At 33.8% G+C, this 14,616-nt stretch overlaps 1 protein-coding gene across 1 annotated transcript; it reads right to left on the reverse strand.

Annotated features, from left to right (window-relative positions):
- Window positions 1-598: 598 nt before the first annotated feature.
- Window positions 599-2,323, reverse strand: LOC124933035 (putative homeobox-leucine zipper protein ATHB-51). The gene is made up of 3 exons (XM_047473757.1): window positions 2,206-2,323; window positions 1,590-1,966; window positions 599-1,020 (listed from the first exon to the last, which is right to left on the reverse strand). Exons 1-3 carry the CDS (start codon window positions 2,309-2,311, stop codon window positions 754-756), a joined length of 750 nt encoding a protein of 249 aa, XP_047329713.1. The 5' UTR covers window positions 2,312-2,323; the 3' UTR covers window positions 599-753.
- Window positions 2,324-14,616: the final 12,293 nt, after the last annotated feature.

Genomic DNA, 14,616 nt, shown 5'->3' on the forward strand with positions numbered 1-14,616 from the left:
ACTATACCATTATTATATTTGTCTATTATGTTTAAAAGATAAAACTATTTCATTATTATATTTGCCTATTTGTAATCATATTTTAAAATATAAATTAGCTCAAACAAATTTAAAATGTTATTTTAATTTTTTTTAATTAATTAAAAATAAGAAGTTAAAAATAACAGTAATCTAGCTAGCTATATCATGATCATAAACAATACTAGAGAATCATTTTCATTTTTAACTCTCCAAAGAATTTCCTGCTTATGTTATATTATAGATTTACAAAATTCCAGTTTCATTCTATGTATTTATAAACAATAATATTTTCATAAAAAGAAAATAAAAAATTATAAGACGCATTCATCAAACACAACAGTAAACATTAACAAAAACACATAGAAAAATCTCCGAATATGACTAAATTCCGACTCCTTATCCATCAAAATTAGGTTATTTATAAACGTGGTTTAAGGGGATGGTGAGTGATGCTCAACACGCAAGTGTTTAGGCTTAAGAATGCTATATATGAATGTTACATTAACATGTAACAATATTACTACATTAATTAACTTGTGATTATTTATTAAATGCTAGAATATCCATGAAATAAATTCTAATAATCAGTCATACAATAATAATAACCTTACATATATAACCATGCATACAAAGTCTTTTCCGAGATAGAGCTTCAGAATTACCTAGTTTTAAACTAAACATTAATAATCCGACCTTAATTATTAAGATCATGATTCTTAAGCAGCTGGCGGCTCACCAGTAAGCAGCCGGTGGTGGTTGAACCATTGAATTGTAGTCACCGGCAGCATTGAGGACATAGTTAACATGATCATGATGATCAGTACTGTTCATCTGATTGTCGTGTTGTAGACCACCTCTTATCCTATGGGGGTTGCCCGAAGTCATCCGGTTTCTGACCGAAGTGCTCTCAACGGTATCCTCACCCGACATTTCTGTGTACCCGGCCGAGACTTGGTTCCTTTGCCCTTGATCATTCAACAATGCTTTCAAAGCCAAAACCTGTGCCATTTGATAAAGCTGATCAGAATTAGTTAAAAGTTGAAACCAACATATTAAGTAGTATATAAATTATTTAACATTTGGATTCTTAGGTTTGATCGTAACTTAGATTTTATGTGGGCTCTCACTATTTATAACTCGTTTTTTAGAGTTGTGTTTGTGCGAGATATGAACAATTGTAAATGTTTTTGTCATTAAGATTAAACTTTATAATACAATATTATGTGTTAGTGTTTAAATTTTGTGAATTTATGTGGATTAGTGTAAATTAAAATGATTAAATATATTAAATGAAAGGTTTACATGTCACTGTCTTAATGTGAATAGTCACTCGATCTAGACTTGACAATTCATTTCAGTAAAAAGTATGTTCTAGTTCTAAGATTTATAATGTAATTATAAATAATGACATTATTTTTTATGTGAGATTCTACATTTTTGTCAATATCTTAACATATCTATAAAACATTTGAGTCTTCAAATTAATTATGTGCTATTTAGAAAAAAATAATTTGTATTATTTTTGTTTGAAAATAACATGATCCTAGGTAGGGAAATAGTAGTGTGACCTCTTCTTGTAGCTTTTGTTTCTCCTTCGAAACAAGATCGAACTGTTGCTTAAGCGATTCATACAAGTTCTCGACCTGCTTAGCCTTCCACCTAGCACGACGGTTCTGAAACCAGATCGCCACTTGTCGCGGCTGCAGCCCTAGTTCTCTAGCCAACCTCATCTTTCGGTCAGGTTCAAGCTTTATCTCCTCCTGAAAGCTGCTCTCGAGTGAATCCAACTGCTCATTACTTAGCCTCTTCTTCTTCTCCTGCTGATAGTTTCCATAGTAACCGACGTTCTTCTGATCATTCATCCCTCCACCACCTGTCCCCGTCGCCATTCCATCACCCGTCGATGGCCCCGCCATCCCTTGGTGTTGCTTCATAATTTCCATAGCTGCAAATAAATTAACAAAAATAACTCTTATAGTATTGACTTGCAATGCATGGTTTTGTTTTGATGTTAAGAACAAATTAATTTGAAAGAGAACACAAGATAGAAATGTGAAGGTTAATTAGAATGAGACTAATGTTTTATGTTGTTGTTAATCATGATATATACAAAAGAGTTTATAATCAACTTGAACTTGAAATTAAGAGCAAAACAAACCGATTCACAAAGAATATTCGCGATACCTGGATATTGATCATGAAAGTTGTAATTGCAGAGAAGATTGAAAGAATTTTCATGAGGCCGAGCTAGAAGTTGAGGTGTTCTTATGTTGTTATTATTCCAGTCCATTCTCTCTTTGTTTCTTTGTCTATGGCGCCCGTGGAACAAGAAAGTGTCTTGAATATATGGAGGAAAGGAGGATTATTTGGACCACAAAGGGAACAATATTATGAGTGAATGTAAGAGCAGACACATACAAAAACATTGGGGTCTTTTTTAGTATCATGTTTTTGGCAAAAGTATTCTCAATAAAAAAATTTGTACCAAAAAATGTTTTTTTTTACAACTTTAGGTTTAATTACATTTTACATTTTAAAGAGAGAGAAGAGTTATAATAATAATAATAATGTGTAATGAATGGTATCAGATTTGTGTTTTGGGGGAGCAAAAAAGTAGAATTGAGGAAGGATGCTGTCTGTCAGGTTTCTTTCTTCTCTTTCCAATACAACTGATGAACAGTATGTGTGTGTGTGAGAGAGAGAAAGATGGCCGGGGAAGAGAGAAAGAAGGGTGGATTCAATTGCCCGGGAGCAACTGATCGACGAGAAAAGAACATGTGTCAGTTTCAGTTCACTGTTGATAGCAATATTGTAGTACAATTATTTTTTCTCACTTTTATGAGAACAGAGTGCGGAATGTTTATTTTCATATCAAGTTTTAATTAGTTTTATATACAAAAAAAAAAAAAAAAATTTAATCAAAATAATTGCTATATTAGTTCAGATTTGTCACACTCTTCCTTCATTTTACTGTGGATTATGTACATACATTTTTTTTCACTCAGTTTTAATATTAACATAGTATTAAAACTTCTATTTCATCACAATATTAACTCATCGGTCCCTATATGATGGGAAATCCACTTTATCGATTTTGTAAGTGAATAAAATGTATATGCATCTCTTATTTATGGAAAAGTAGATACTTATATTTGTAAACATGCAAATAAATAATGTTTGAAGCAATATTCTAGCTAATAACCAAAATAATTCTTCTATTTTTAGTGAGTAATTTTTATACCAAAATTCATTACTCATGTCACTATTAGTGAGACAAATTTGAATTTTTTTGAGCTATCATTAAAAGTATCATATTAAAGACTCTTATGGCTTACCTTCTCAAATTTCTATTTGAGTTACTACTTTGGCCTAAGGTGGGTCATTGTGGGATGTCTTCCCCTAAAAAAGTCTTATTTTCCATTGTAAATTCCTTCTTAGGCGACAACAACACCTGCAAAGTCGGGTTGTCGTTTGCACGGACAACTCCACGAGGGAAGAACTTCAACTCCTCGAGAATCTCGACAAAGAGCTTCTTAGTAGCAACGATGTAAAAACATGGACTTTGAGCAACAACAACATTTAAGCTTAGAATACCTTTGTTGCAATTATTGTGATAGCCATTTTAGACACCTACATTTTTCATTATCCCACTTTCAACGCTAAACTCACATAAATTATAGAGGAATGATAGGTAGCACGACTTTGGGAGAGCGACTCGTACAGTGAGAGTGACCTCGCTGTTATACAAAACAGACCTCGTTGCTTTTGTATAACAACGAGGTCTCTTTTGTATAACAACAATGTCACTTTCGTATAACAGCGAAGTCACTTTCGCTGTACGAGTCGCTCCCCAAAGTCGTGCTCCCAATCATTTTTCTAAATTATATATGGTGAAATATTAGCCAAACATATTTATGACAAGTGTTGTTCTAACATGTTTTGTACGGTTCATTTTGTCCACAATAGATACAATTTTCCTGTTTATAGTATATCAATAAAAATTTTATGTAATTTTTAGTATTAACGACGATCAATAATGATGATATTAAAATATCGCTGCTAATGAATCAGCATTAACGACAATATTAAGTTATCATTGTTAATTGTTATTTGTGTTATCGAATTAATTAAGGATGTTTTTTTTCCAAATAGTTAATTCTTAGGTATCCACAGTGTTGTTTTACAAAATGTGAGACCATTTTTGTTGAATCTTGTTCCCTTGAATATCAGATTTACTATGAAATAATACCTATAAAATAAATCAAGTTATCATATTAGAAAGCAATAATGTAAAATATGTAAAGCATAAAGAAATAGAAGCGAGTCAAAATATGTCAAGAGAATCACTAATATAAAAGGCTTAATCACTGAGGACGGTAACCGAGAGTGATTGAAATCTCTCGGAAATAAATATTTCACCGAGAGCATTGATTCGCTCTCACTGATATTTATTTAAATCACTGAGGACAGCACTTCGCTCTCGCTGATAACTTTTATTTCCGAGAGCATTTGATTTATGCTCTCGGTGATTTTTTCAATTAAAATTTATCTCCGAGGGATCCCGATAACACCCTCGTTGATATCTTTTATTTTTTCCCTAAACACCCGATTCTTTCTTTCTCCTTCCTTTCTGCTCCTCCGATTACACTGGCGCCACTCCAGATCCTCCGATTCCACCGACGCCACTCCAATTCCGACCTCTGCCCCGCTCAAGAACGATTTCACTCCGATTGGCGACTTGGCGAGAGTTTGGCGATTGTCGCAGATTGACGATTTTACTCCGCCGACTTCCTGGGACTCCCTACGAAAACAGGCAAGTGAAATTTTTATCAATAGTTTAGCTTAGGTTTATGTTCATATCACGCATTGGACAGAGTAATTGCCGTTTCAATTGGAAATGGATGAGATATTGATTGTATCTAGTTGAAGTTGTTATTTTATTGAGATTTAAGTTGATTAGATGATTGTATTTTTAAATAATTGAGATTTAGGTTTATTGGATAATTATATTTTTGGACTATTGAGATTTTGGTATATGAAATTCGGTATTTCTAACTTATGTAAGAAAATTTTTGGTTTAAAATAGGTAATATTCGGTTTATAATCGTTTTATTTTAAAAAAAAACTTATTATAGTCGAGAGCGATAGACTTATGCTCTCGGTAAATAATTAAAGTTAGCTCCGAGAGCATTATAAAGGCTCTCGTTAATATATTAATATCATCTCGAAGAGGAGCTCTAACACTCTTGGTAACAATTTAAAGTCATCGCCGAGAGCCCCTTATTGCTCTTGGTTATAATTTATCTCTGAGAACTTAATATGTCCTCACAAATATTTTTTTTTCCACCGACAACTTTATCACCGAGGCGCTGCGAAAGCATTAATCACTCTCGATGAATTCTTTCACCAAACCAAAGGCATATTACCTTTCTAACCTCCTTAAAAAATATTTTTTTTCAGTGAATTTAATTTCCCTTTCTTTCTAAGGAGCTTCATAGTTTACATCATTGGTCTTTTTTCTTTTTTGAATTTTTGCTTATATGTCACCATATTCTTGCATTATATCATTTTTAATAACTTTCACAACTCTTTTGATCGCAACTTCATTCCCACCAGAGTTTTGTAAGCATTATCTTTCTCAATAATAGTTTATCTTCTCTAATCATTTAATCAACCCACTCATTTTCCGTGTTTTCAAAAGCTTGTAGAGGAACATCGATCTCCTCCTCATCAGCATCCTCACTTGCTTGGTTCTGCCTCGACACAATTAAAACATCACCCTCCACGCTAGAGGCTAAGAAAACAGGTGAACTGGTGGAGTCCCTTTCCTTGTGGAGTAATTTTTTCCGGTCTTTTCAAAGCATAATTAATCCGTGTAGTTTTTATGTATTTCCATCTTAATTTACTCTTCTAATTATAGCCAGTGCAAAATTTTCGAGCCTATTTTATGTGTCCTATGGAAGGTGTTAAAGGTATGATATATTTAACTTTTGTGTAATGTATAGCAGCCAACATGATTTTGTTTTCAGGGTACATGAGCATATATATATATATATATATTAATACATTTATTTGTTTGTTAGTGAGAAAGAAAAAAAGAAAAGTACCTAATTTGCATCGTGTGGTCGAGTGAGGAAGGAAGGGTGTAGAACATGTAAAATAATAATAATGTGATGAAATGAATATATACTGAGATGGAAGTGACATTTTGTCTACCTTAAAACTTGAAGATTCCGCATGTCCACGTCTCGATTTCCTTTCTTAGCAGGTAGCTAAAGAAGAGAAGGGACTTGTCCTGAGTTGCATCGGGCATGCATGCATAAACGCACGCAGGAGATCAGGATCAGGAGACAATCAATTTCAAAGGGGACCATCTCATCATCCAGATTGTCACTCTCATCTCTGCCATGCCAACAATATTGACTACAAAGGAATCAAACTCTAATTGGTCAAAATCAAAACTATGTATCATATTTTTGAATCTATATTATTCAATTCTACATTTAATTTTAACTATTTCTAAGTTTATCACTTCTCATTTAAGACATCATATGTTTCGGGTTCATAAGAGAACTAAAGTTACGGACTCAATTCCAACTTAAAATAAATTAAAGTGGGTGTCATGGATATAAGAGGCAGGGCCAAACCAACTTGAGCTCGACTCGAAAAACTTGAATAAAATTAAATTTTCAAATATTTGTGTAAAAAAAATATTTATTTTAAATTTGAGGTTTTAATATTAAAATAAATATATTATTTATTATCAGGCTCGAAAAAATTCGATAAGTTTTCGAGCTCGTCTCGAATTTTAAACGAGCAGGCTCGAGCTCGACTCAAACTTACATTGGTCAAAATCAAACTCAAATCGAATTTTAATCGAGTGGCTCGCGAGTGGCTCAAGAGTAGCTTGACTTATTTGCAACACTAATACGAGGTCATTGCTAGTATCATATTAAAAAAAATCATGTCTTAGAATTTAATTTTCACACAAAAAAACTATAAAAATATAGGGAGAGACCATTTTTATGCTAGCTTCCTAAATTAGAATAAATAAAATAATAAATATTAGGCTGCACTTATTATTTTTAATTATATGGTATTAGAGCATTATGTTTATGGAAAAGTACCATGTTTTTGTTTACATTTATAACGCCCTAAAATCCTAATTTCATGCACCTAATTCAACGTAATTTATGTCATAAAGGCGGAAGCGCGAAGGTGTCTGTTAGACATGACCATTGAAAAGGGTGATATAAAAGTCGTACCTACGGTCTCGGTCCCTCTTTCCACACGCATCTCCTGCACCATGCTCTCCACTTTAAGTCTCCCTTCACTTTTCATCTTAAAACCGTTGGCTGAGTTCCTACACCACACAAGCATAGTGAGCCCAAAGACCCAACAAACATTTAAAAGAAGACATTAAAGACATTTAAACTACATTACATCCATGTGGGTTTTAAGGGTATATCATCAGTAATAATGTGCAGTTACATCTGATCCATATTTGGAACCCTAGACCTTGAGAGCCGATCCTCAAGAGAAGGCATCAAACTGTCAATTCCGTCATCCATGTTTTGGAATCAGACTACCAAAGCTCATGTCGATAGTCCTCCTTCCGTATTCATCCTCCAATTCCTTTGAATCCATAACCCTTATATAAAATCATCATTCTTTAGAAATCATGGACATGCAATGAAAACATGCTTTGAAAACCTTATGCATCGTTTATATAAAATACATGAATAAATAGCATTGTGTGGGTTTATAAAACAGTATAAAAAAGATACTTGCCTGATAATTCCTTATTTGCAGAATTATCGGTCGAACCACTCGGTCTTGAGTTCCATCATCAACGGTCCTAGATCTCTGTCAAGATCGTAGATTTCTCGGTTTGGAAAAGCTTATTTCTCAAACCAAGCGCGTGGTGCTTGTTTAAGCCCATAGAGAGATTTTCGGAGCTTACAAACTTTATCAGTATTGTGAGGGACACTAGGTGAAGGAACCATAAAAACCTCTTCTTGAAGATCTCCATTAAGAAAAGCATTCTTGACATCCATCTGAGTTATATTCCACCCACGAACGGAAGCGACGACAATAAGAGTGCGAACTGTTGTCATTTTCGCAACTAGGGCAAAAGTTTCCTCGTAATCCATGCCATATTCTTTTGAAAAACCCCTCGCAACGACTCGGGCTTTATATCTATCAATAGACCCATCAGACTTGGTTTTGATTTTGTATACCCATTGAGAACCAATAGGTCGTTTTCCTGATGGTAAAGCAACCTCAATCCCAAGGAAATAACGTAGCATCCCCAAATATTTTATCGCAAAACTATGAGTCAACTCGGATTTCAATAGCCCAATCCCGTCAATATCATCACCTGTAATAATCATATCATCAACGTATAAGGATAGAAGAATACGACCTCGATCTGTACACTTGATGAACAATGCCGAATCATGATGACTACGATAAAATCCTATTGAAGTGATCACAATAGAGAATTTTTTAAACCAAGCGCGTGGTGCTTGTTTAAGCCCATAGAAAGCTTTACGTAGCTTACAAACTTCACCAGGTTTGTGAGGGACACTAAGTGGAGGAACCATAAAACCTCTTCTTGAAGATCTCCATTGAGGACAAAATTATTGACATCCATCTAAGTTATATTCCACCCACGAACGGAAGCGACGACAATAAGAGTGCGAACTGTTGTCATTTTCGCAACTAGGGCAAAAGTTTCCTTGTAATGCATGCCATATTCTTGAGAAAAAATCATCGCAACGACTCGGGCTTTATATCTCTCAATAGACCCATCAGACTTGGTTTTGATTTTGTATACCCATCGAGAACCAATATGTCGTTTTCGTGATGGTAAAGAAACCAAATCCCAAGTATGTGTTTGATGTAGTGCTGCAAGTTCTTCGGCCATAGCCAATTGTCAAAGAGGATCAATAATAGTCACTCGATAGGACGATGGCTCATACAAACAATGAATAGATGCTAAAAAGGAAGCAAAATATGCAGAGTAACATGAATAAGAAAAATCAGGAAGTTTGGTTGACTTACGTATACGGGTTTCCTGATGGGGTGGAAGATCCACATAATCGGGAGGAGATTGAGAGACCGTGGAGGGAGGAAAATATGTGTCTGGAACTGTAGTACTAGAGTCTGTAGTAGGAGGTGTCACCTCTGTAGTACTAGAATCTGTAGTAGGAGGTGTCACATCATCATCAATCGTAAAAGGATCAATACTAACAAAGTCTAGGCGAGTCATATCATGAGAATTTATAGGAATGGAAAAAAATGGAATATGCTCAAGAAACGAAACATGACGGGAGACATATAATTTTTGACCAACGGGATCAAAACAACGATAACCTTTCTGTCCTATCCCATACCCCAAGAAAACACACATTACAGATCGTGAAGTCAATTTGCTACGCTCAACGTGTGAACGAAATACAAAACAAGCGGAACCAAAGACATGTAATGAGGAATAAGCAGGAGCATATCCTTGAAGCTTTTCAAACAGTGACAAACCTGAGTTGTGAGATGTTGGAATCATATTAATAAGATGTACAACAGTGAGGATGGCTTCACCCCAAAAGACACTAGGAACATTGATACACAATAAGAGAGAGCGAGCTGTTTCAACAATATGCCGATGTTTTCTTTCTGCAACGCCATTTTGTTGAGGGGTGTCTGAACAAGAACTCCGATGAAGAGTTCCATCAGAAGCAAGTGACCTAGAGAAATCATTAGTGTATTCCCCACCCAAATCACAACGAAAGCATTTAATGACAGACGAATACTGAGTTTTGACAAGAGCTCTAAAAGTTGAAATTTTTAACCTAAAAATTTAGAACGACGTTTCATAAGAAAAACCCAAGTATAACGAGTACAATCATCAATAAACGAAACATAATAGCGGGAACCCCTTTTGTAGGTAAAGGAGAAGGTCCCCTCACACATCAGAATGAATTAGATCAAATGGAGCAAACAATGAAGATAAACTTTTTTTAAAACACAAAGCCGAAAACTTAGCAAGTTTACAACCACTACAATCAGAAACATCATCAGTTTTCAAATCACCTAAAACTCCAATAGAAGCCAAAAATTTTAAACGGGATCCCGAAATATGTCATAAACGAGAATTTCATAAATAAAAGGTAGAAGAAGAGCGACTCAAATGAAAAGATGTAAAATCCACAGTAGAAGCATCACTAGTAGCTATTTTTGGTACTTCAAGTTCATCCAACACATATAATCCTCCTCTCCTATGTCATGTCCCAATCAGCTTCTGAGAATGTGGATCCTACACATAACAAGTGGAATTAGAAAAGAAGACGGAATATCCCAAGTCACACAACTGACTAACCGAGACAAGATTTAAGGTAAGACTTGGAATATAATAGACAACTGAAAAAGTTAAATTGTGTGTATAAATAGAACCGACTTCTACTAATGGCATATAGGTACCATCTACTGTTTCAACCGAGATAGACGAGTTTGGTGACAAAGAATCAAAAGAAGACAATTCAGGAGACATATGATGAGAGGCCCTAAAGTCTAGAACCCAAATAGAAGAATATATACCTGAGGGAGCAAAGGTATTGGATGAAGACAAACCGACATGAGAAGACACTAACATGGCATTAGGTTGCGAAGCGAGAAACCTTTGGAACTGCTCAATCATCGATGGATCTATAGGAGGTAGAGTCAATACACTACTAGCTTGGAATGCTTGAAGAGAATCGTCTTTACGAACAACCATAACGAACAAGCAAACGAGATCCAAGCGACAAAGGAACCAAACAAACAAAATCCCCAATTCACAAGCCAACAAACAAACCCTAGGAGCTGCAATCAATCAGTGCGAAATAAAACAAGATACATACCATAAAAGATTAATTCTTCGGTGTAAAAGCATAAGAATTGTTGCAAAACCCTCGATCCCAACAAATCAAGCCCTATAAATGAATGGTGGCTCTTATACCATGTTAGAGAATAGAGAAAAGAGAAAGTAGGGTTTTATTATTGATGAATAATATGAAAATAGAAAACAATGAAAGACTTATATATAAACCAACAAAGAGACTAAATAATAAAATATATAAAAGTAAAGGCCCAAAATGTTAATAATTATATCGTTCTAGTTCTACGGAAGAAAAACATGCCAAACATGTGTTCTTTTTCTTATTGGTTGTTTTGTTGTTGTTTTTTTTGTCGGCGTTGGTTCTTTTGTTGATGTTATATTTTTTATATTATCATTGATGAGTATTGATATTGATCTCCTATTGTGATTCTAGCTAATTGCTTCCTTTTTTTCTTTATTTATGTTTTCTTGTACAAATTCATTATTTTGTTGCATAGCAAGTTAAAAAGAGACGATAAAATAAGTATTAAGTTAGAATGGTTATTAGGTTTGGGCCATTATTCCAAACACTCAGTCCAATTGTCTACACTTAATTAATTGTTTAAAGAGTGTTTACATGGTCGTCTTTGCAAAATTTAGGAGACATTCCATATACACTAACATGCATGAATTGTAAAGAGACAACCTGCAATGACAATGCCTACATGAATGGTGTAAAATCAAACTTTGATAGATACCACTTTTGAGTCATCTTGTCCAGCGCCATTCACCATTCTTTGTTAATGACATTCCTTAATAAAAATATTTTCCATTGATTTAGTCACCAGTGGTAAATCAACTTTATGCTTGTCACTAGTGTCATGAATGTGTAACTTCCATCTCCGTTGACCTAATGACCATTTCATTTGCCTTATGGAGATCAATATCTATATAATGGGACAGTATATCCTCCTCTGCTAAAGTATCCATTTATTTTTGTTTGAAAGGGTTAAAATCACATGAACACAAGTCTTTGAAAGAAAGTTTGGAGGGAAAATCTTTGAAAAATTAAACACGTCAATGGATTCAATTTGTTCTTCCATTGTAATACTTTCCGAAAAGAAAATAGTCTTCACCGTCATAGGCAAATGATTTCCTTATCCAAACATTACAAATAAAGGAGATATATTTAAAAAGAATATATTAAAAAAAACAATAATCAAAGACAACTAAGAGTGAAAAATCTGAACCAAAGTCATAAAGCCAACACTATATAAAAAATAATTGGATATGCGTTCGAGTTGTTTAAGGTCTTACCCTTTACTCAAGAATGATGAATATGAAGTGATAGTAATTGTCTATTATAACAATGAAGAGTTAATGAAAGATCTTAAATCGAAGACATATACTATCAAGTAATTCTACATATAAAATCAATGAAGTCTGGAAGAAGAATATTGGGAAAAAGGCTGAAGATCATGAATGCAAAAGAAAATTTTACTTGGGCAATGTATAGACAAAAGTGGAGGTACTAAATTCTTCTTTTGAATTAAAATTTTTTACTGTAGTAGAAGAAAATTGTGTTAAAGAATGTGAAAATGTAGTGGTGGGAAACTACACATGAAAGATTAGAGTTTCATTTCTAGTCACCAACGAGGTACTTATGAAACAATGGGTGAAAAAAGGACTAGAGAAAATTTCAACAAATGTACATGATCTCTAATTTCTAAAATTCAAAAAATAGGTATACATATATTGGATCCAACTGCATGAAGTTGGAAAGATGGTCTGAAGATTGAACCTATTAAGCAAACCTAATCTAACAGTTCAAATATGGTTCAAACTTTGGAATATCCTTGAACACATGTATATTATAGAAGCTCTTAGTCATTTTGTAGGTTCATTGGGTAAACTATTATATATGGACCCAATTACTGTAGGAGGATAACATCTTTCATTTGCTAGAATTAGCATTGAGATGTATCCTCGAAGCACATTGCCAAATAAAATTAATGACAATGGTTAACATGAAAGGGAAATCTATTGTCATGGGAATCACTTATTAGTGGATGCCACATATGTTCACTCTGCAATACTTTCCAACATAGAAGCACGAAATGTGTTTAAGCTAAGAAAAAAAAGCAGAGAATACTGAAAGGCCGGGAGAAAAAAGAAGGAAAAATAAAATAGAAGAGTCTAACATCAAAGAACAAAATTTGAAGGAAGAGCAGGAAATTGAAGCTAAGGAGGATTCTAAAAATGAAGAACGTAATGTAATTGAAGTAAATAGGGTAAAAGAGACTTTGATTAAGAATAGGATAATTTTTTATAATGAAATAGAGGTTGCGGAAGAGAAATGAAGTTGATTCTCAAACAAGTCAAGCTGTATTAGAAGAAACTAGAGAGAAAGATACTCAGAGTATTCAAACTGAAGCAGATGATACCAATGCTAATGTAGAGGATATAAAAGCTGATGTTGAAGGAAACAAATTCAAAAATCTTAAAATTCAAGTAAAGGACAACAAAGATAAGACTTTGAAGTCCTGAAAAAGAACTCTTTTTATCAGATTAGCACAGTTCGTACAAAGAAAGATTACATAATGGAATAAACAAGTATTATCATCTTTTTCAATTCAATCTCCTTGCATCGCAAGAGGAAAGGGTGGGAGAAAATGACTTAAGACGCAGGGCCGGCCCTGGGGTAAGCCCGACAAGCCCTCGGGCTAGGGCAGCTCACTCCCCAGGGCAGTCCATTTGTTAAATATATCAAAATATTTAGATGTATTTATTGCAATTTTAAACATAAATGGTAGTAGCTTGGTGGTTCAAGCTATACATTTAAAGTTTCGATGTGGTTATAGGTTCAAGTCTTACAAAAACAAATTTTTTTATCGATTTTTAAAACTAGACTAAGGACAACAAAAAATCTATCGAACTTTTCATACCGAGGCTAGGGCAGCCAAAACCTCGGGGCCGGCTCTGTTATGACACAACAATTTTATATGGAAATAAACACCATGATTGGAATAATTATGATCGATTTTGATTGTATTATTTTCGTTTGTAATCTCCGTTGTTTATTTTTGTGAATGCTAGTAATAAGTTTTTTAGGGTATTTTGATTGTTATTCTTTAATCATAATTAGGATTTGTCTAGATTTGATTTTTGACACTCCCATTTTTTAAATTTTTAATAAAATAGTATTAACTATTTTAAAAATAAAATAAAATTAATAACACAATTCAGATTTATTGGACTTTGCATCCTATCTCATGTGACTAGATGCATGAATGAAGAATATATGGATCCTCAAAGGAACATAAACAATAATTTATCGGTCTTATCGGCGACATATATATTTAAGTATCATGAGGAAGCACCTCTTGTAGGTCACATAAATACTAAGACTCTGTTTATAAGGGCCATCATTCCTCGATAATGATTTGCTTTCCCCATAGACAACTTATTCTCAATCTTATTAATGATCAGATTCCACTATCCTTACATCTGGCTTTAAATAAAATATTTTAAAATGCGGCTTACTGAAAATCACACGTCCCATGAGCCAACTGCAAAAATCATTATAATCATAATTGTGACATTAGTTGCTAAAAGTTAAATAAAATGAATTTGGTAGCCATCATCCAAAACACAAAAAGCAACAAAGTAAACCAAAGAAAAAAGTTGCAAGAGCTGAAATTATTATTGATCATAGCTCTTTTATTGTGATCTATTTTTTC

The sequence above is a fragment of the Impatiens glandulifera genome, chromosome 3, assembly GCF_907164915.1.
Source record: "Impatiens glandulifera chromosome 3, dImpGla2.1, whole genome shotgun sequence".
Classification (NCBI taxonomy): Eukaryota; Viridiplantae; Streptophyta; class Magnoliopsida; order Ericales; family Balsaminaceae; genus Impatiens; species Impatiens glandulifera.

What these genes read in the sequence shown, in the direction of transcription:
- LOC124933035 (XM_047473757.1), bottom strand. Translation starts at nt 2,311, where the DNA reads ATGGACTGGAATAATAACAACATAAGAACACCTCAACTTCTAGCTCGG. An exon ending in CTTTCATGATCAATATCCAG is followed by an intron (nt 1,967 to 2,205) that starts GTATCGCGAATA and finishes ATTTATTTGCAG; the next exon opens with CTATGGAAATTATGAAGCAA. An exon ending in AACAAAAGCTACAAGAAGAG is followed by an intron (nt 1,021 to 1,589) that starts GTCACACTACTA and finishes CAAATGGCACAG; the next exon opens with GTTTTGGCTTTGAAAGCATT.